Here is a 23,506-nt window from a genome sequence, read left to right on the forward strand (position 1 = left end):
TTCTAGTAATGGGAAACCTAGGGCTTCACCCGATCGCATTGAATCGTTTTCGGGACCCCCGATCCATATGTTGTGGTGGGTTATGTCGTGGACCAGATGGACATAGGATGGACCAGATGGCGATCAAATAATTGGAATATTCTTTTTGGAATACCACCAACCACAGGTAAGGACAATCTGACGTAAATTTCAGCTTGGTTATCATACCCATCCCCCTGATCGGCGTGTGTTGTGGTAATAACGAATGACGTTACTGGCAATCAAATAATCAGAAACGACACCCCCCCCCTTTCATGCATTCATGATGAAACATAATACCTATTATATAGATTTCATTTGGAAATAGTAGCGTGTCCAGGGATGAAACGCCAATGGTTTTAGTAGAATTCACGTTGCGCCCTATAACCAGCCTCCCAGGAATTAGCCCGGATCATTCCGAAATTATACTTATATTCACCACGGGATAACGCGTGAACGTATTCATGAAAAAATGTATTCTTTTTTGCATCTTGAATGGAAGATAGTTACTCTCAAATGACCATGGTATTGTATCCATAGCTATAATATAAAATATAGATTTAGCTCTACAAACAAGGTGACGCACAGTGAAACTATGTAATGGAAACCTGGCCCAGCTAGAGCTAGATGGGGAAATCGAATGGCCGCGAATGTGTTAAGGCTGGGACGTATATTTCTATACCTTTTTTTATTATACCGTCAACAATATATAGAATCGTCAATTTGTAGTATTGTCAAGAATTTGGAATTTAGAAACGGTATTTAAGTATGCTCTTGAGTGAAAAAGCACTGCGACAAACAAATACCATCAACTACTGTTCTACCGTCAAAAATAAGAATATCGTGGTGGTGTCATTTTGTTACAGTTTAGATATACATACCTGTTGTAGCCATTTTCACTATAGGACATGATAATCAACAGTACTTCTTTTAAATCTCTTTTAAAAGCTTTGTTTTATTTGACGTGTTCTTTTTTGTGTCTTATTTGACTTGGCTTTATTTCCCTCTCGTTTCACCACTAGATGGTACATGATCGAAACATGAATTTGGCACAAAGATACATGTGTGAACGGGTCACAACAAATATTACCCCAACTGGCCATATGGTGGTGCTATTATTGAAAGGTCAAACTTCAGAAAGTCATTACTCCTACTACACTAAGTCTGATTGACATGAACCTTAGTGTACATATCCAGCTATCCTTGACCTACGACCTTGCCTCTAGGACCATGCATGTCCACCTTTATGATTTTTCCTTATTTTTTTTAAGAAAGGGTTCAGCTTTTGACCTACGTATGAACATCAAATTTAGTAGAAAGCCAAAGTAGAATTACATACTCCGCTTATTTAACACAATAGTGACTTAAAGTCCACAATCATTGTTCCAGTCATCATGGAATCTGGCTCCATGTGAAAATAAATTTTGGAAACGTGTGCAAAACTTTATGCAAATCCAGCCACAGTGACAATTTGCACATTTTCACATTGTGTAAGTTAATAAGTTACATACAGTTACTGTCTGTTACAGGGTTAAGCATGCATACAGTTACTGTCTGTTACAAGGTTAAGCGCACATACAGTTACTGTCTGTTACAGGGTTAAGCACACATACAGTTACTCTCTGTTACAGGGTTAAGCACACATACAGTTACTGTCTGTTACAGGGTTAAGCACACATACAGTTACTGTCTGTTACAGGGTTAAGCACACGTCTGTTACAGGGTTAAGCACACATACAGTTACTGTCTGTTACAAGGTTAAGCACACATACAGTTACTGTCTGTTACAGGGTTAAGCACACATACAGTTACTGTCTGTTACAGGGTTAAGCACACGGCAAGATGGCAACGGAGGGAAGGAATGGGTGGTTTCCTGTTGCCACTTATCAGAAATGATGTGATTGTAAATTATTTTGTAGTTACAGTTATAGTAATTATTAGGCCTATTTATGTCACATGAATTAAAAGAAATTGGCTGATTGAGTGGTAGAAGACATAAGTGTTAATTTGGTGATTTTGGTAATGGTACAATAGTGTAGCGATTCCAACATTATCTAGGTACAGTCTTGATATATCAAAGATTTTCCATTTTGACCATAGTTCAATTTGCTTCAGTTAATTTGGATACTTCTAAAAACACGTGACGGGCGTATCATTGTGATGGGACGTATTCAGTCAGCAATAATTGAGAATCTGCAGGTAAGACTGTTTTATTGCAACACTACTATCACCAACATCTAAGAAGGGCGATCCCCCCTTGAACGGCCCTTCTAAGGTTTCTCTCCTCCACATTGCCTGTAGTGCATTTTTTCCTATTGCTATGTTTTAGTGAGTTTTTCCTTACCTTCGTGTGGGGTATGTCTGGGAGTGTTGCATTCATTTATTTTATTTATTAAAAAAAAATTGGACTTCATGGTGTTTTTGTTTTGTTCTTGATTTATTGTGATGTTTCTTCTTTACTTGTTTAAAGAAGACGTATCCGACGCATGGGGACATTAACGTGTGCAGGGCCGGACTGGGGAAATAATTCATACCGGGAGATATAGCGCGAAATATAGCCCCAATCAGGCCACATAAGACCTTTCATTACAATACTATAATAACAGTAGCCACTGCCAGAATAGTGACGCATGTATCGCGTGTGGTGAGCACACGCATGCATGCACAACGAAGACAGAAGATTGCGTTGTCTCAATAATTTTAACTATAAAATTAGCTCAAAGTATGAGCTCACTGACTGAAATGTCCAACAAAAAGCATCAATTGTCAAATAATATTGATCAGATTAACTAGACTAGATGTTTTTGAGGAAATTAGAAAGGGAACAACAACTTAACCCTTGTCTGATCAGATTCTTATTTTTTTGATAACTTTGCAGTGATTATGTTTGTAGCCAATATATGTGGCAAAGGTGTGTAATCTTTGAATTATCTTGGAATTATTTTGACTCTCTTTCATAAATAGTTTATTCAACTTCAGCCCCAATCATAACCACCACATATTGTTTTTTGTAATGTTAGATTTAACAACTCCTTTCAGAAAAGTGGGAGTATTTCATTTTTAATCTGAAGTTGAATAAAATATTTATGGAAAAGAAAGTGGGAAATTATTTCAACATATAATCTTTTTATGGCGTTTTTCAATTTAGTCCCCTAATATGGTAAGAGTATAACACTTTAGTTTTCAGACACAAGGGTTAAATTATTTATTTGTTTCTTGGCAGATTTAACATTGGGCTTTTGACAGGGGAGATGATGCATTGCATGGTAACGTTAGCTAGCTAACATCCACATGTTTATTTTTATCACTGACTAACCTGCTGGTTCCTTGACCTTGGTGCAAGAAAACATTTGATAAATGTTGCCGGATTTAGCAGCATCTCCTGTAAGGGCCTTTCTTTTTCTTTGTTTTATCCCTCTCTCCTCCACCCTTTCTCTTTCTTCCACTGTCCATCTTGACATCAGCGTTAATTGACTTTCGCTCTACTGTATCTCTCCCGAGTGCGTGAATACTTTCGGCAACCAACATGCCCTTCCGCGTTGCTCTGATTGGCCAGCGATCGGCCAGCCCTCTACGCTCGTTTCCCCCCTATGCCGGTAACGTGCGCATGCGCATTTTCTTTTTGACGGCACTCACACGCCAAGCAGGTTTTCGCCACACAGCCGCAAGCTGTGCAGGTTTTAATAGCAGGTTTTAATAGGTTTTGCCGCAGCGGCGGCAGGTTTTAATAGGTTTTGCAATAGCAATACTTAGAATAATAATACTTATACAAACGCACGCAATTGGCACAAGTGTAAATTATGCATTCGTCACTACTCTCTATATCAACACATAGGTAATATTAATAGGTTTTGCCGCTGCGGCATTATGCATTTAGGCTGTAAAAATCATCCACTTATTGCCATCATGGACCAATAACAGAACCGATTGACAGGTGGTGACAAAGCACGCGACTGGGCATTTATTTAAAAAACATACATACCCTAACCACATAACAGATATTTAAAAGGTAATTAACAGGCATGTTCTGCAACATATATCCACTCTTGAACAATCAATCAATGTGCATGAGATGAGGTTCTATATGTAGAACATGGTACAGTAAGTGGGGAGTGTAAACAGTGATTCAAACCCCCTCAATGTACAGTGATTCAAACCCCCTCAATGTACGGTTTAGTTTCTGACAGCTGGGCTGTGTTGTCACGTGAAATAACGTTATGAATAAAACGCGAAATAGCTTATTATTATTAACCAGCGTTGCTCCAGGGGGATTATCGCGTCGCATCTTGCATTATTATTAACCTGGGGGAGCCTCATGCGCATGCGCGGCGTAGGGGGTAAACGAGCGTAGAGCGCTGGTATTCACGCAGGAGAGCGCTGGCCAATCAGAGCAACGCGGACGGGCATGTTGGTTGCCGAAAGTATTCACGCCTCCCGAGTCCCTCACTACCTGGCTCATTGCCTGGCTGTTATTCTGCATCTGAGTGCCATCTGCCATTCCATTCGCCGCCTCCGCTGTCAATCAGTTGTATCGCCTGGTCCCGCCTCCACCAATCACAAGCGGCAGCACGGCTCCATTGTGTGTGTGTGATCCGCGTGAGGGAGAGAGTCAGATAGTTCTCCAACTCTGTTGCAGACAGTGAAATCCTGGTTGTTCCCCACCCACCTAGGTTATCTAACTATTGCGGCGCCGCCACAACTAGAAACAATGGCCTGGCAAAAAAATAAATAATAATAATAAAAAAATATTTTTTTTTATTTTTTTTTATATTATTATTTTTTTTTTATGTGCAGGCCAGGCCACCGGGAAAACTCCCGGTGCTCCCGATGGCCAGTCCGGGCCTGGTTGCCGGGCCTTACAAACACATTTGATTTGATTTAAGACACAATGGTATTGGTACATTTCACACTATGTTTAGAAATGAACTGATGCTGACCTGGTTGTTATTGAATGGCTCCAGACAGACGGCACAGTTATCAATCTCCACCGGCTGGGTCGGGTCGCACCAGGGCTTGGGCCGACGGTATGTCTTGGTCTTCAGTGACGACATCCTCTTCAGTATGTCTTGTTTAGGTAGCAGCTGAATATAGTGTAACAGAGGTACGCAGTAAGGTTGTGTTGTTGTGAGAGTTCATACAAAACTAAAAGGAGTTCATTATGTTTATTTTTTTGGACCAATGTGCCGATGTTTTCATTCAATAGAGCGCTGTATTGCCCCCCCCCCCCCTCCAACTGTTTTACAATCTCTTGTGGGTTTCTATTTTGAGGAATACAATTCTTGTGGCTAATCTTATTTTATTTCTCAGCAGAGGCTCCAGACATATTTGTAGTATTATGGTCAACCAAGTAAAATAGTAGGAAACACACATTAAAATAAATAAGGACTAATCGTACACAATAAAAAATGATAAACGTATAAGGACTTTAATTTCATGAATTATTGAATGAATGAATTAGGTATCCACCAAACGTAAGACCTTTGCTTAGCAAATTGATTTATAAATGTTTTATTTTATGTTTTTAAGAATGCATCTGTATTTCTGACACACTGAATAAAGAATATCAGGTAAAGACATCTATTCTAAAATGGACATTCTAGCATTTTGAAATGGAACCCCTTCAATGTAGACGGAGAACAGCTTAGACATTTCCTGTTGTTATCAATAGCTGACAGGAAGCCAAATTAACCCTTTCACTACCACACTACAGAAGGTTAACCTTTCACTACCACACTACAGACGGTTAACCTTTCACTACCACACTACAGACGGTTAACCTTTCACTACCACACTACAGACGGTTAACCTTTCACTACCACACTACAGGTTAACCTTTCACTACCACACTACAGACGGTTAACCTTTCACTACCACACTACAGGTTAACCTTTCACTACCACACTACAGGTTAACCTTTCACTACCACACTACAGGTTAACCTTTCACTACCACACTACAGAAGGTTAACCTTTCACTACCACACTACAGAAGGTTAACCTTTCACTACCACTACAGAAGGTTAACCTTTCACTACCACACTACAGACGGTTAACCCTTTCACTACCACACTACAGACTGTTAACCTTTCACTACCACACTACAGAAGGTTAACCCTTTCACTACCACACTAGACTGTTAACCTTTCACTACCACACTACAGAAGGTTAACCCTTTCACTACCACACTACAAAGGGTTAACCCTTTCACAACCACACTAGACTGTTAACCCTTTCACTACCACACTACAGACTGTTAACCTTTCACTACCACACTACAGAAGGTTAACCTTTCACTACCACACTACAGATGGTTAACCTTTCACTACCACACTACAGAAGGTTAACCTTTCACTACCACACTACAGAAGGTTAACCTTTCACTACCACACTACAGAAGGTTAACCTTTCACTACCACACTACAGACGGTTAACCTTTCACTACCACACTACAGAAGGTTAACCTTTCACTACCACACTACAGAAGGTTAACCTTTCACCACCACACTACAGACGGTTAACCTTTCACTACCACACTACAATTCTATAGTGTGGTAGTGAAAGGTTAACCGTCTGTAGTGTGGTAGTGAAAGGTTAACCCTTTCACTACCACACTAGACTGTTAACCTTTCACTACCACACTAGACTGTTAACCTTTCACTACCACTACAGACGGTTAACCTTTCACTACCACACTACAGAAGGTTAACCTTTCACTACCACACTACAGAAGGTTAACCTTTCACTACCACACTACAGACGGTTAACCTTTCACTACCACACAGTGAAAGTCTAGGTCCTCAGCGTACCTCTAAGTCCTCGTTGAGCTGGTTGTCCTGGTACTGCCAGCGGGCGTGAACTATGACCCCCGTGCTTAGGATCAGGGCGGCCAGGAGAACGGTGTTCCATAGCTGCTGGAGGTACTTCTGCAAACACACCAGAGACCAGTGATGCCATGTGTTACGACCCCTTCCACTCTGTCTCCATTGTCCGCCTATCATGTAAATGGTAAATGGCTGCTTTTTTATATAGCGCTTTTTATCCAAAGCGCTTTACAATTTGTTACTCACATTTTACCCATTCACACACACATTCACACACCGACGGCAGAGGCAACCATGCAAGGTGCCAACCTGCTCATCGGGAGCAATTAGGGGTTAAGTGTCTTGCTCAAGGACACATCGGCACGCTGCCCGGGAGGAGTGGGAATCAAACCGGGAACCTCCGGATTGCCAGACGACTGCTCTACCTCTCAAGCTACTGTCGCCCCAGTAGTCGTTGTGTTGACAGGTACTGGAGGTGGGCGTGGCTGGAGCGCTGATCAGTACAACGGAAAACACCTGGGCCCGGTGTTCCCGTGCTCCCTGTTAAAACACCTAGATCCACAAAGAATGGATTGCACGGAGCAAGTTGCACCCTTACTTAAAGGAAAACTCCAACATTTTGGGAAATTAGCTTATTTGCCATCTACCCTGGAGTTAGACAAGAAGATACATAACCTTTTTCTTCTCTGTGCATGTGCATGCAGTAGGAGTAGGAAGACGTGCACCGTTAGCCTAGCTTAGCGTCAATCACTGGAAGTAGGTTCCTCCATTAGCCTAGTTCCCAACGTCTTCCTACTCCTACTGCATGCACAGAGAAGAAAAAGGTATGCATCTTCTTGTCTAACTCCAGGGTAGATGGCAAATAAGCAAATTTCCCAAAATGTTGGAGTTTTCCTTTAAAATTCATTATGAATTGATGAATTGATTGTGTGTATTGAGCCGTACTGTATTGTACCCATTCTGCAATCTGTTAATACAATTTTCATTCAATCAATCACCGTGCAGATTGATTGAATGAAAATTGTATTAACAGATTGTAGAATGGGTAAAATACAGTACGGCTCAATACACACAATTGTTAAGGGGATGCAGACCAGAGAAAAACTTTCGTCTCGTTTATGTAGGACAATGTTTTTAGCCTGCTAAATGGCCTACAGTGTTTTATTCAACACATCTATTTTGGCCTTTGGCTTCATATGATGCTTCCAGAAAATATTGTGGGGACCCATTTGAATCCTTCCCAAGACCCACAAGTGTGTCTCGACTCACACTATGAAAAACACTGCCCTACATCCTCCATCTCCTCCATTTATCATTCATTCATCTAGGGATTTAGCAACTACCCTTATTCAGAGTGCAAGGGTAGAATGTGCGTTTGTTATATCAGCAAGAAGCCAAAATGGGAAGGACCAAGGACAGACCAACACTACACTGTAATATATTTCTGAGGGTAACTTGCCCAGAGAGTTTGCACTTACTGGGAAAACAAATGTCTGTTTCTTTTGTTTGTTTTACCTAAGAATGCCTGTTTTACCTGTTAACCACTGGAAACTACACCTCCTCTGCATTGTGTCCATTATAGGTCCTTGCTGTCTGATTTGGAAGTTAGCCCCGAGCCATGTTTGGTCCGATAGGTGAACTTAAATGTTATTCAAGGGCTGTCTTCTTTGTCCTCCATATTGCTGTGTTTACATTATGTGATGTATTGTGTATGCTATTGGGGGTCTGAGGTGAGTATCCCACCTGGACCTGGGAGTTGGTCTCGCCTGTACAGATGACCCCCTGCCACTCTCCATACAGGCCCCCTCTGGAGCGGCCACAGCTGGACCACAAGGTTAGGGTGGCTCCCTGCCAGAACACACAAACACATGTGGTGGTAACGCATTGCCAGTGACTGGTACTAGTAACAGCACACTAATAACAAGGAGAAACCCTATCTTACCAAGTTATGCTGTAGGATGGTCTTGTATGTGACTTTGGCTGTTGCCTGAAGACCCCTGCATAGAAATCACATCGATTGAGTCACTCAAGATTCATGTTTTTATGAATTAACCAATTTTTGTGGATGATAGTGAAAGTTATTGCATAATTTATAACATTATAATAAGGGTCTTACTACTGTTCTACTACTCGCACGTCTATTCATGTTAAGACATATGTTGTAAGGGCATATAAGTCTCATTCGCTTAGATTAACTATTTTGTTTATCTTGCTTTTTGCACTAGAGACTCATATCACTGGACTCTCATCACTGGACTATCTTGTGTTTGTACTTTTTATATTATTATATTGTATCTGTATATATACCTTAAGTGTATCTATAGTGTATATAGATACTGGACTGTATAGGACTGTGAAGCTATGCATCCCCCACCCTGTACCCCCCCCCCCCATGCTCCTTGGCTTTGACACCCAAATTTCCCCAAGGGGATCAATAAAGGATCATCTTATCTTATTACATTTTATTGTCATTGCACAGCACAAGTACAGTACAACGAAATGAAGATGACATCTAACCAGGGGGTAAAGAACTGTCCGTGCATGCTTTTATTTCCTCTAGGCTTGACTACTGCAACTCACTGTTCACCTGTCTCACCAAATCATCCACAGACAAACTACAAATGGTCCAAAATGCTGCAGCCAGGCTACTCACAAGGTCAAAAAAATCATGTCACATCACTCCCATTCTGATATCCCTGCACTGGCTCCCGGTACACTATAGAATTCACTTCAAAGTCCTCACTTTTACTTTCAGAGCACTCCACGGTCAGGCCCCTATCTACATCACTGAACTCATCCATCCCTACACCAACACCCGCTCACTCAGATCTGCCGATCAGCACCTCCTGGCGGTCCCCAGGTCCAGGCTAAAAACAAGGGGTGATCGAGCCTTCGAGGTGACGGCACCAAGGCTCTGGAACGCTCTCCCCCTGAACCTGCGAACTGCCCCTTCAGAAAACTCTTTTAAAAAACAGCTAAAAACACATTTGTTTAGACAGGCCTTTGGTCATACATAGGCACTCTTTCTTGTCCTCACTGTTCCTATAGTTTTGTTTTTAATTAGTGACTGATGATTTTATCTAAATTCTACTTTTTGTATCTGGTGTCACTGTTTTTTAACTGCTGTCTGTTGTTGTTGTTGTTGTTGTTGTTGTTGTTGTCATTTATTTCTGATTTTGTTTTAGTTTTTATATACTAAGCTGTAGTGTAAAGCACCCTGTGCATTCGTGCTGTGAAGGGTGCTATATAAATAAAAGTAATTCATTCATTCATTCAAAGTGTGCAGTATACAGTATAACATGTGAATATGTGGAGTATATAAGCTAAGCTAATGTATGTACAGTATTATTACAGTTGTACAAGTATGAATACATTGGTTGTAAAACATACTAGCCGGTGATATAACTAATAGGAGTAGGTATGTAATATATACAGTATACATATTCCACTACTGTAGAATAACCTGCCACACTTAGGGAGGCAGAGAGTGGTTCAGTGGCAGTGACCAAAGACCTGTTTCTTCTATTGCTTTCAACAAAATGGTCGTCATCCTACAGTTCTTGACGTTTTGCAGGTGATGGTGTCTGCTCTGTTAACCCTTTCACTACCACACTACAGAAGGCCACAGTACGTCAGACTAAAGGACAGTCAGTCTGACGTACTGGTGAGCAACACCGGCGCCCCCCAGGGAACTGTGCTGTCACCCTTCCTCTTCACCCTCTACACCTCAGACTTCTGCCGCAACTCCAGCGGGTGCCACCTGCAGAAGTTCTCAGACGACTCCTCCATCGTAAGCTACATCACCGACGATGATGAGGAGGAGTACAGAGCCCTGGTGGAGAGCTTCGTGGGGTGGAGCGACAGCAACCACCTCCAACTCAACACCAGTAAGACCAAGGAGCTGGTGGTGGACTTCCGGAGGGGCAAGAAGAGGCCCCCCCCGATTCACATCTCCATCCGAGGGGTGGATGTGGAGATGGTGGACTCATACAAGTTCCTTGGGGTACACCTGAACAATAAACTGGACTGGTCGGACAACACAGAGGCCCTCTACAGGAAGGGACAGAGCAGGCTGTTCTTCCTGAGGAGACTCAGGTCCTTCAATGTGTGCAACAAACTGCTGCAGTCTTTTTACCAGTCTGTTGTGGCCAGCATCCTCTTCTATGCTGTGGCATGCTGGGGAGGCTACATCAACTCAAGGGACACCAACAAGCTCAACAAGCTGGTGAGGAAGGCTAGCTCCGTGGTGGGAGTCGAGCTACCTAGACTTGAGGTGATGGTAGAGAGGGGGATGATAAGGAAGCTGGATGCCATCATGGAGAACCCCTACCACCCCCTCTACGACGAGCTAGTCAAGATGAGAAGCTCGTTCAGCCACAGACTCATCCCCCCCCGACACTCAACTAACCGCCTCGGACAGTCCTTCATACCAGCGGCCATCAGGCTCCACAACAGTGGGCAGCGACTAGCAGCCTCCAGGCCCCACAACAGGGGGCAGCGACAGCGACTGCTACCAGACATTGACCTGGGACTTATAGGAACCCAAGGGGGACAAAGTAGACTACCCTGGTACTTTGATTAATGTATACTCAGTAGATAGTAAATTATAACACTACCTCTTGCATACTGCACCTCATGTGACACTGTGAATAATGTGAATATTCCTCAGCTAGTCAGATAGTAAATTATATTGACCATATTGATCAAATTGTTTACACTGCCTGTGTTGTCTTTTACTACCTGTATACTGTGTTGTTTTACTACCTGTACCCCTCCCCCCCTCCCCCCCATGCTGCTATGATGCCTGAATTTCCCCAAGGGGATCAATAAAGGAATATCTTATCTTATCTTATCTTAACCCTTTGTCGTGTGGCAGTGAAAGGGTTAATGTTATCTTTTTATAAGGGTGGCATGAAGTTATTTTCTTTCAAAAATTCTCCTAATTCCTTGCAGATTTTATTGGATCGTCTTTCTTGTTATTTCCATACAGCGTTTTAAGATTTATTGAGTTTTGGTGCCTTGTTTATCTTTTTTTTAATAATTGTATTTGCCCCTCTGTACTTTGAAGTGTTGTGATCTCATGTACAATAATGTTCGTAGCGCTTTCAGGTTTAAGTTTTTTGTTTTCATGGAATTCTAAAACCAGCGGCCACTGACACATCACAGCTAGAAATTCTATCCCAATGCGCGAGATTGCGCTCCTGAAAGGGTTAAAACACAAGACGTGGGGAGCGGCTGGGTAGCGCAGTGGACTAAGCACTCGCCTACCACCGCAGAGACTCTGGGATCGAATCCAGTACCTCCGGCTGGGTCAGTCGTCCCTACTAGGCTTGGTCAGTCGTCCCTACTAACACAACTGGCAGTGTTAGCGGGTGGGAAGCCAGTGGGGGGGGTGTGTCCTGGTCGTTGTAAACTGTGACTCCTACTGGCCGGTAAGTTTGGTTGCCTGTTCAGCAGAGAGGTGATCTGGGGGAGATAGCGTGAACCTCTGCACGCGTTACGTTCCCCCAGTGAAACTCCTCGCTGTCAGGTGAAAAGAAGCGGCTGGCGACTCCACATGATGTATCGGAGGAGGCATGTGGTAGTTCTACACCCTCCCCAGGCCGACAGTGGGGCAATGCGCACAACGACCAGGAAGGGAATAGGGAGGTGTAGTGGTTACGTCATTGTTGTTTCCGGCTGGTCCACCTCGTTTGAAATTTCCAATTTCCAATGGACACATTTCTAAATCGTCTCGTTTAAAACAAATAAAGCATGAATATTGGCACGTGTACCTTTTCTGTGTGTAGTCATCCACAATCTATAGCTCAACATGAAACAATTCACAATTAATCGTAAAATAATTACGTATAATTTTATTTCAACCAAAAATGCTTAAACAATGATGTTAGTGGTAGAAGGGAACTCATTTTGTGCAAAAATGGAAAGCTTGCCAATGTTCATGAGGCAGAATTATTACAACAGCCGATAATACATTTTCCCAGTGATAAATCCCTATACGGGTGGACCGCGCGGGAAACTAAAGTGACGTCAGACTACACCTCCCTATAGGAAACTAAAGTGACGTCAGACTACACCTCCCTCAGCATCATCCCACTGATGTGCTGTCATTTATTTCTCTTTTCATGCCACACTGCCGCTATCTTACTCCTCCCGTTTTCCCTTCTCCTCTCTCTCCTCCTCCTCCTCCTCCTCCCACCTCCTGTCTTCCCCTAAAATGCCATGTCTCGACAGTCAACAGACATGTTTGTTTTGTTTTTAACCTCGACTTTTAACTGCCTTGCTGTGAGGTTTGGTCCGCTCCCCGCCACACGCTCCGTTCCTTTAAGGTACTATGTTGATTGATGCATTCCCCGCCACGCGCTCCGTTCCTTTAAGGTGCCGTGTTGATTGGTGCATTCCCCGCCACACGCTTTTGGAGCAAGTATCAATCTCATCCCGCAGCTGTCACAGTTTGTAATTAGCGCCCCTGAAGGCTTTATATACACAGACCTCCTTGCTATCGATGTTGGGTCGTTCTGGAATACAACTGCATATACCTGCCATTCCCCGTCGCTGTTCCTGTCTTCTTTCTCTCCAGGACCTTTTTGTGGAGAACCGCTGTGGAGAACCTGGTTCCCCGTTTGGAGCTGCGCCTCGTTATCTGCCCGCTTTACGCGTTGCGCTCTGGTGAGTTTTTTGGAAACAGTCCTTTTGGATTATCAGTTTTTTGTGTGTTTGGTGAACACTGAAGAAATACCATTTTTGTTTTGTACTGGACTCAGCTAATTTGTGTGTTAGGATAACACTGAAGAATTCCGTTTTGTTTTCGCACTGGACTCAGCTAATTTGTGTGTTAGAATAACACTGAAGAATACCGTGTTGTTTTTCACTGGACTCAGCTAACTTGTGTGTGGTACACCGAAGATCAAGTCACTTGGGATTAATACTGGACTCAGTCACCTCTCTGCCTCTGTGTGTTCGTTGGGCTGTTTCTGATTTCTCTCTCTCTCCGTTTTTCCACCGTGAGTGAAAGCTGGGAGTATCTGCAGAGCCGCTACAACGTCACATGCCAATTCCTCACCACTATCTACTCGGAGTATCTACAGAGCCGCTACATCGTCACATGCCAGATCCCCGTTTGTTTGATTACTGTACCTCATCCATCTTGTGACTCTGTAAATAAATACGCCCTAGCTTTTGGCTAACTCTGAACTTCCTGTCTGTGCCGTTGCGTTTGAGGTCGGTTACAAACCATAACACTTGCTGTGTTTTTATGATCTGTAAGGGGACCTTGGATGTCATGAAAGGCGCCACCAAATAAAATGTAAAATAAATAAAAGAAAGACGTACCTGAGGAGGGCGCCAATGAGCTTGGTGACGTTCTCCGACGTCTGGATGACGATGATGGGTCTGGAGAGGACCTGGGACAGATCCATCTGCCAGTACGGGCCAGATACAGATGAAGTCACTCAGCTGCTACTAGGGTGAAAGTAATAATGACACGCTGTCTGGGGCCAAGCCAAGGTCCCTTCCGTGTTTTAAATCACAGACTAAAACCATTGTGTAGTAGTGTGATGTGTGCCTGGTGCCAGTGTATGGCAGCCATTGAGCCTGCGTAGCCCAAGGTTGGGTGCTACCAGTGGTGGTGAAGGAGGCAATTTCCCTAACCCTACGTTGTAAAGCACTTTGAGTATGAGAAAAGCGCTATATAAATGTAATGAATTATTATTATTATTATTATTATTATTACTGCAAACTTACCTCTCTGACTGTGTTTTGGTTGAGGGCTAGAATGATGAGTGCTGAGGCTCCTAGCACCAAGGCTCGCTTCATCTATAGCAGAGATGAACAGAACAGTCACTTGTTCTTTAAAGGGATAATTATATGGTATGGTATGGTATACTCATCTCTTTTCATGGGTATTAGTGTGTAGTGACCAGGGCTTGACATTAACACCCTGCCAAATGCGGGTAGAAATCGGCAGTCGTGTGTAACTCTGTCACTCTTACCAGCCACTTTGGCGGGTAGACCTTTTTAGAGTCGTAGTGATGTCTGTCTGTCTGTCTGTCTGTCTGTCTGTCTGTCTGTCTGTCTCTCTGTCTCTCTGTCTCTCTCTCGGTCTCTCGGAACTGTAACAATAGGATTGTTCTATTTAAGTGCTGTTGCACGTAGGACTCTTTTAGAGGTGACACCGAGGGTTCACTTGGGGTGGAACCAAGCTTATGTTGTAACCATAACAACTGTGAATAAAGTACAAGTAAGCAAGTCTGCTTTAACCCTTCATTGTGTACAGTCGGGACACGGACAGAACACAATGAAACATGGTGACAGCTGGGTACAGATCGGGAAAGTAATTCGCGCGGTAGCTGGAGAAGTAAAGAGTTTAGCTGGCGAGCTGTGGCTAACACGGACTTCGGGGAGAAAACTCTTACTAGCTATCGGCGATGGAAGGGCTAAATGCGCTGAGACCTCCTGGTCTACTACTTTTGGACTCCCACTCCAGCAACTTGGCGAAGGCATGGAAAAGTTGGAAGGAGGAGTTCACATTGTATACAGATCTTACCATGCCCGACGCCGAAGAGACAACAAAAGTCAAGCTATTTAAATATCTCGTCGGAGAAAAGGGCAGAGAATTATGGTCAACTCTGCCGAGTCCGTCGGCGAAGACAACAGTGACAACTATCATCAAGCAGTTTGACAAGTACTGCAATCCAAAGGTAAATGAAACAGTGGAAAGATACAGATTCTTTATCAGGAACCAAGGATTGGATGAAAACGTGGACAGCTATGTAACAGACTTAAGAATGCTTGCTAGTAGTTGCAGCTTTGAGGACATTAGAGATTCCCTGATCAGAGATCAAATTGTATGTGGTACAAATAGCTCAGAACTGAGAGAGAGACTGCTCAGGGACGATAGGCTGACTCTGGAAACATGCCTGAAAATATGTAGAGCGTATGAGCTGTCAAGGGCTAATAGCAGGACACTGCAACAAGGACAGGCAGTGGAAGAAGTACATGCGCTAAAACAGTCAGAAGAGTGGAAAACAGACAGAGAGGTTGACTGCATGTTTTGTGGGAAAACACATGAGAGGAACAAGAAGAAATGCCCAGCTTTTGGAAAAAAGTGTAAAAAGTGTGGGAGAGAAAATCACTTTGCGGCTAAATGCAAATCAAAACAGGAGAGCAGCAAGAAAACTAGGAAAGTGCATGCAGTAGCAGAACAGCACAGTGATAGTGATTCTTATGAGGAAGACCTCTGCTGCATAACAGAAGTAAATAGAGAGGATGAAAATGTTAATCAGGTAAAAGACAGCCACAGGCAGGGCCAACAGCTTTTTGCAGGGATGATGTTGGGGGAAACTCTAGTTAACTTCCAAATAGACTGTGGGGCCACCTGTAATGTCATCCCCATACATTTGTTAAACCCTGACACACAGCTAGAACACACTGAGAAAGTGCTGGTGATGTATAATAAGACTAGGGTGATTCCTCTGGGTACATGTAAGGTTAAGATCAGAAACCCCAGAAACAACAAGCGTTACAGGCTAGAGTTTCAAGTGGTAGACCAGAGTAGCAGAATCCCTTTACTGGGCAGGAAAGACAGTGAGGCTATGAAGTTGATAAAGGTACAGTACGAAAATATCCTAGCTATAGACAGCATAGTGAGGAAAGAGCAGAGTCCAGTGACAGGGGGAGAAAGTGACAGTCACATGACAAGGGACAGAATAAATGCTGAGTTTGGGGATGTGTTCACCGGAGATGGATGCATGGAGGGGGAGTATAAAATAGAGATAGATGACAGAGTGCCGCCAGTGAAACTGCCAAAGCGCAGAGTGCCTGTAGCTATGATCATACCTGTTACAAAGGATCAGATTAAACCGAATATATATATTTATTGATTGATATATATTGCATAATATTTGTATATCGTTTGATATCCCTTGTATATTCCTTGTACATATACACGGAATATCCCTTTAGCCTAGTACAGACCATAATATTTCATTCTCCTATTGGACAGCGGTCCACAGGCGCCAAGGCCATGCCTCCAAAGTCAGGTTCAAAGTCACCGCCGGGGACATGCCTGGACATGAATGGTATTGCGCAAGGATATGAGACAGGAATAAAGCTGGTACTAGTTTATTCATCTAAGCGTATAAATACGGCGCAGGTGAATACAGAAGTATGTTACCCAATAAGTTGAAGCCTCACCCACGATACTACGTGCGGTGAAGTATGGCCTGTTTGGCCCCAAATAGAGCATTGAGACCGCGTGCGAATTAATAACTGAAGTGTCAGAGTTTGGCGCTATACCGTCGAGTGCGACATATTCTATTAAGTCAGTAATAGTCTAATTGTGTATAGTGTATCGTGCGGCTAAAGTTCTACAGTGACCAGCATCACCAACGTTTTCCTCGTATCAGCTAGAGTGCTTATCCAGGCTGGGCTGCTTTCATGGCGCTTTCACCCGAGGAGCCCTAGACGAGGACCGTGTGGACATGTACACTGGATTATCTACCCGACGACTGCATAGCCCTTTACGGCTGGATTATATTTGCTTTTGGTCCTGTGATTAATGGAGCGGAGAATCGCCGACGCCCACACGTGTGTGGGATTTACCCTGTGAGGAGCCACGTCGAGTCTGCCCCTCAGAAGCCTGAGGCAGGCTAGCTTTCTTCCCTGTGGAGCTACAGGCTACGGAGAACAGCTGTATTCGTCTGTGGATCAAGATCTTATTGCACCGTCTCCCGTACTCGGAGTCTCCTTATCATCGTTGACCCAGACTCTATTACCGACAGATCCTCTACCCTTGCTGGCTTACAACCGGGGGGACCCTTCCAGTATCTCCCGCTATATTACTAGTGTACCATAGATATAATTCCCTAAGATTCAGGTTGTATAATTACCTCCTGCGTAACCAGAGAATGGACATTCGTTATTGATTTGCCTACGCACATTCCTTTGCCTTATAAGCGCATTCAAAGTGAAATAGAGAAGTATATTATGTACCTTTTGCTGCAATAAATACTTAATTACAACTTTGTGTGGAACCGATTTCATTGTGGGAAGTGTTCATCATTATATATATCATGTACTGTATGGCCAGTAATTAAAGTGCATAAGACGGTAGTGGTTTAATGATACCATACTTATCAATACAGTCAGAGAATTGTACCCCTCAGTTACAATACCGATACAGGAGGAACTCAAGGATCTGGAGAGAAGAGGGATTATCACACCAGTGGAACACAGCACTGACTGGATCAGCAGCATGATCTCATTAAGGAAGCCGAATGGGAAACTAAGGCTGTGCATAGACCCGAAACCTCTGAATCGGGCACTAAAGAGAAGTCACTATCCACTCCCGACTATAGATGACATCCTGCCGGAGATGTCAAAGGCAAAAGTATTCACAGTCTGCGACGTGAAGCACGGTTTCTGGCACGTCAAGCTAGAAGAGGAGTCAAGCTACCTGACCACATTCGCCACTCCATTTGGTCGCTACCGTTGGCTCCGGATGCCGATGGGAATAAGCCCAGCACCGGAAGTGTTCCAAAGAAAGCTCATGCAGGCCCTAGAGGGCCTACCAGGAGTCTACGTCATAGCAGATGATATGTTAATCACAGGGGAAGGAGCAACGCAGGAGGAGGCAGAAAAGGACCACGACAAGAAACTCTGAGGCTTTCTAACCAGATGCAGGGAGCGCAACATCAAGCTGAACACGGATAAGTTCAAGCTTCGACAAAAAGAGGTGCCCTAGGTCATCTGCTCACGGCTAAGGGGCTGAGAATTGACCCGGAGAAAGTATGGGCGGTCAGAGAGATGCCGAAGCCAACAGATGTAAAAGGAGTACAAAGACTGGTTGGGATGGTCAACTACCTGGCGAAGTTCTTTGACCACCTGTCAGATGACTGCGAGATTCTTAGACAACTCACACGGAAGGAAAACATGTGGGAATGGGCAGATGTCCAAGAGGAAGCGTTTCAAAGGCTGAAAGACAAAATAGCCAAAGCACCAGTCCTACAGTATTACAACAGAGAAGAGGAGTTGACGCTACAATGTGATGCGTCCGACACAGGACTGGGGGCCGCCCTGACACAGAAAGGTAAGCCTGTAGCATTTAGTAGTAGGGCGCTCACACCAACTGAAAAGGGCTATGCCCAAATAGAGAAAGAGTGTTTAGCCATAGTGTTTGGTATGGAAAAGTTCCATCAATATACATATGGTAGACCGGTGACCGTTCAAAGCGACCACAAGCCTCTAGAAAATATCCACTGCAAGCCACTGCTTAGTGCACCGAAGAGATTACAAAGGATGCTACTCAGACTGCAGCACTATGATATTAGTGTGACATATGTGCCAGGAAGGGATATGTTGCTTGCAGACACGTTGAGTAGAGCATACTTGCCAGAGAGCACTAAGGGAGACAGTGAGACAGAGGTAGAGACGGTAAACATGGTTAGCTATTTGCCCATCTCAGCAGAGAGGCTGAGCGCTATCAGAGCTGCAACAAAGGATGACCTAAATTTACAGAGTGTGGCAAATAGAATACTGTCAGGGTGGCCCAAGAGGAAAAGAGACTTGCCAAGTGACATCAGGCACTACCATTCGTTCCAGGAGGAAATGAGTTTCCAGGACGGCATCGTTTTCCGAGGAGAAAGAGCCGTGATACCAGATGCACTCAGGGGTGACATCACGTACAGGATCCACTCCTCTCATCTGGGAGTAGAAGGATGTCTGAGGCGAGCGAGGGAGTGTGTATACTGGCATGGGATGAACGAGGAGATAAAGACCTTCATCGCTAATGTGGTATATGCAGGTCAGTGGATCCAAGGCAACAGAGGGAGACACTACACCCACATGACATGGCCAGCAGACCCTGGGCCAAGGTACATGTAGGGACAGACCTTTTCTCGTTCCACAACAAAGACTACCTGATCACTGTAGACTACTTCTCTAACTTTTGGGAGGTTGACTATCTGTCTGACACTAAGAGCAACACAGTAATCAGAAAACTCAAGGCCCACTTTGCCAGGCAAGGGATACCTGATGTCGTTATTTCTGATAACGGGCCACAGTATGCATCACAAGAGTTTCGACACTTCAGTCAGAAGTGGGGTTTTGAACACAGGACATCTTCGCCGAGATACCCACAGAGTAACGGGAAGGCGGAGTCGGTGGTAAAGACAGCCAAGGGCCTGATGCTGAAGGCTGCAGCGGCGAGAGAGGATCCGTACCTGGCTATGTTGGACCATCGTAACACGCCGAGCCAGGGCCTCAACACAAGTCCAGCACAGAGACTCCTAAGCAGGAGGACCAGAACCCTGCTTCCTACAAAAGACACTCTGCTGGAGCCAGAGGTAACGGACAATGACCAGGGACTGAAACGCAACAGACAGAGACAGGAAAAATACTACAATCGCACAGCAAAGGACATGGACACTCTGAAAAGAGGAGACAGTGTGAGAGTACAGCCTGGTGACACACACAGGACTTGGAGAGTGGGAAAGGTGATCCAACCAGTGAGCCACAGATCATATGAGGTGGAGTTAGAGTCGGGAGGTGTTCTGAGAAGAAATCGTCGCCACCTCAGACACGATCACGCCACTATAGACACACCAGGTACAATCACACCTGCGTCACCAGTGACTGAGAAGGCCGGCCCGCCAGTCAACCCGGCAGGGAGCCAAGGTACGGTAACTACCAGGTCTGGTCGACAGGTTGTCAGGCCTCAATACCTGAAGGACTATACTTCGTGATTAGAGAATGGACTGGAGAGAAAAAAAAAAGAAAAAAAAAGGAGTGAAATGGGTTATGTGTGCACAATCATGTTGTTTGGATCTGGTGTAAGTAAGTAGAACACAGGTTAAGTAGCTGTAAGTTAAATATCGAGATTCTGTATATATCTGTACTTGGAAAAAGAAAAAGAAAGATGTAACAATAGGATTGTTGAGATTGTAGAGGTGACACCGAGGGTTCACTTGGGGTGGAACCAAGCTTATGTTGTAACCATAACAACTGTGAATAAAGTACAAGTAAGCAAGTCTGCTTTAACCCTTCATTGTGTACAGTCGGGACACGGACAGAACACAATGAAACAGGAACGCAGTGCATGCTTACTTATGTTGCACGTAATTAGAGTCTCTCTGTCTCAAGTAGCCAAACTTTACACTATAAAAACGAACTGGATATTTGGATAGAGTGTGTGATTTTTGGCTGGTGAAAATGTTGAGTGGCTAGTGACTTTGGAAAACCACTAGCCACAGTGGCTGGTGAGCCAAAAGTTAATGGCAAGCCCTGCTAGTGACTCATCAGCCTAATTAATTGACATACAGTATGAACAGAGGGGGGGGGGGTTCACTACCACTACTTTCCACTACACTACTGGTTATAAACCATTGACGGAGCTTAAAGGGATAGTTAACATTTTTGGAGGCCTAGCCCCATTTGCTACTTACCAATGTTGCTGTTGGTCGGTTGAGTCCCTTCTCAAAACAATCCACTGTTCCTCATACTACTAGCTCCGTTAGCCACAGACTAATGCAATGTCAACGGGGTCAAGCTCCTGTCTGTACAAGCTGACTGAAGAAGACTATTCAAATCTACTGTTGACTTTGCATTGGTTGTGGCTAACTTGCTGGAGCTAGAATGAGGAACAGCGTGAGTTTAGCTGAGAAAATGACTATTACCGATCAACAACATTGGTACGTGGCAAATGGGGCTAGGCCTAAGAAAATCGGAACTATCCCTTTAAGCTCTGTCAATGGTTTATAACCAGTAGTGTAGTGGTAGTGACCCCCCCCCCCCCCCCTTCATACTGTATGTCAATGCATTAGGGTGATGATGAGTCACTACACACTAATACCCATGAAAAGAGATGAGTATACCATACCCCGGATTGCACTACAGTCCACAACTGTGTGACAGACCTTGTCGTCCCTGCTTAAAATCCTCACCTTGCTGACAACTGCAGCAGCAAAGGACTCCTGGTTCCCCGTGGACGCTTTGCTCTCCTCCATCTTGACGGGCACCAGGCCTATCCAGGGCTCCTGCTCTTTGGTTTCATCCTCCTCCCTTCTCCCTTTGTTCACCTGGGGCTCCTCGTCCTGCACCTGGCGACAACACAACGTGGTCATTGTTCTTCCCACCCATACAAAGAAACTATCATATGTAGTACGGTGATTTCAGTTCAGTTTTTACCATGGTATAAATAAAGTGTCACGGTTCTACCATGGTAAAAGTCATGTATCACCAAGGTTCCACTTTTGTATGTTAATTAATGCCTGCCATGGTGTATGCTAATCCAATTTAAACCATGACCACTATAGTCATATCATCATAGTGATCAAGAAATGATGGAAACGCCGTAATAGTTTTTCTTAAGATTCATTCATTTTAATTGGACAGGCCCCTCTAGTGTACGTTACCTGCCCGGCCTGCCTGACACCACCACAAATAAACAGAACATCTGGGACACATTGGAGCTAGTAGTAGTAACCTATTCAGCCGAGGTGTGATGATACATTTTGACATAATGGATGAATGAATGAATGAATGAATGAATGAAAACTTTATTTAACAGATTGTAGAATGGGTACAATACAGTACGGCTCAATACATACAATTCATTGTTAAGGGGATGCAGGCCAGAGAAAGACGTTTGTCTTGTTTACATCAGGCTCCCCCATTTTCAATTCATAGTGAGCTATGGAATAGTACACATCGGCTTGATTTATTTCATATGATGAGGATATTGTATTTTGTATTGTTTTATTACTTGTTGTACTTCATTATTGACAATCAAAGCGATATCGAGGTTTGATTGATTGAAAATTGTATTAACAGATTGCAGAATGGGTACAATAATACAGTACAGCTCAATACACACAATTGCTGCAGATCAGAGAAAGACTTTCGTCTTGTTGTTTACATCAGGGTCCGCACGCAGTACTCACCAGAACCAGATCCCCTTCCAGGTCGGGCACCGCTTCATCGCCGTGGTGCTGGTCGTGGGGGATCCGGTCCCAGGTCGCCTCTACCACCTCCCCCTGGAGCACCGCGCTGGTCACGGCCCGCCGCCCCCCGTGCAGGAACACCTCCAGCACCGCCACCTGCTCGCCCGTCACCCGCAGACAGGACGACAACAAGGACGAGGGAGCGGAGAGCAGGAACAACAACACACACAGATAACACCAGCTGCTGCTGCAACTCAATGAAGAAGAAGCCATGGCCGAAAGCGAAGCAAAGGAAATGTAAATGGCAAGAAATGAATAGCCCCCCCAATCAGCTGTCACTCATTATTATTATTATTATTATTATTATTATTATTATTATTATTATTATTAGGACCGCTATCTTTCTACGGATTACGGACCGCCCCCCTCCTCCGACCAAACATGTAAACATAACAAGCAAAGACGGGTTTCCTGCCTGCGCAGGAAAAGGCGTGATAGTGGGTGTTGCTGTTGGTTGGTATATCTAATACTAATATTAATAATATGAGGTTGCCATCTGCTGGGACCTTCTGTAGTGTACACTTTCATCACATAAAATATATTTTTTATTTTAAATCAGGCATCTTACTCAGTGTGTGGATGTACTTTTCACCCACACAACCCCCTCCAATGTACAGTTTATTCCCCTATATATTTTTTTATGATCTCTTTTTCGTACACAGTGCCGTAT

The 23,506-nt window shown here is 44.0% G+C and overlaps 1 protein-coding gene across 1 annotated transcript in view; it reads right to left on the reverse strand.

Annotated features, from left to right (window-relative positions):
• The window catches only part of rnf215 (ring finger protein 215), a 32,057-nt gene extending 8,943 nt beyond the window's left edge, over positions 1 to 23,114 (reverse strand). The window contains exons 1-8 of the mRNA XM_084309346.1: positions 22,777 to 23,114; positions 21,778 to 21,933; positions 14,582 to 14,653; positions 14,171 to 14,256; positions 8,781 to 8,835; positions 8,582 to 8,686; positions 6,824 to 6,940; positions 4,956 to 5,099 (exon numbers count right to left, since the gene is read on the reverse strand). Coding sequence (XP_084165472.1) covers positions 4,956 to 5,099; positions 6,824 to 6,940; positions 8,582 to 8,686; positions 8,781 to 8,835; positions 14,171 to 14,256; positions 14,582 to 14,653; positions 21,778 to 21,933; positions 22,777 to 23,049 — 1,008 coding nt within the window. The 5' untranslated portion in view covers positions 23,050 to 23,114. The remainder of the gene's footprint in view (positions 1 to 4,955; positions 5,100 to 6,823; positions 6,941 to 8,581; positions 8,687 to 8,780; positions 8,836 to 14,170; positions 14,257 to 14,581; positions 14,654 to 21,777; positions 21,934 to 22,776) is intronic.
• Between the last annotated feature and the right edge of the window lie 392 nt (positions 23,115 to 23,506).

Source organism: Notolepis coatsorum (assembly GCF_963971535.1).
Source record: "Notolepis coatsorum genome assembly, chromosome: 2".
Lineage (NCBI taxonomy): Eukaryota > Metazoa > Chordata > Actinopteri > Aulopiformes > Paralepididae > Notolepis > Notolepis coatsorum.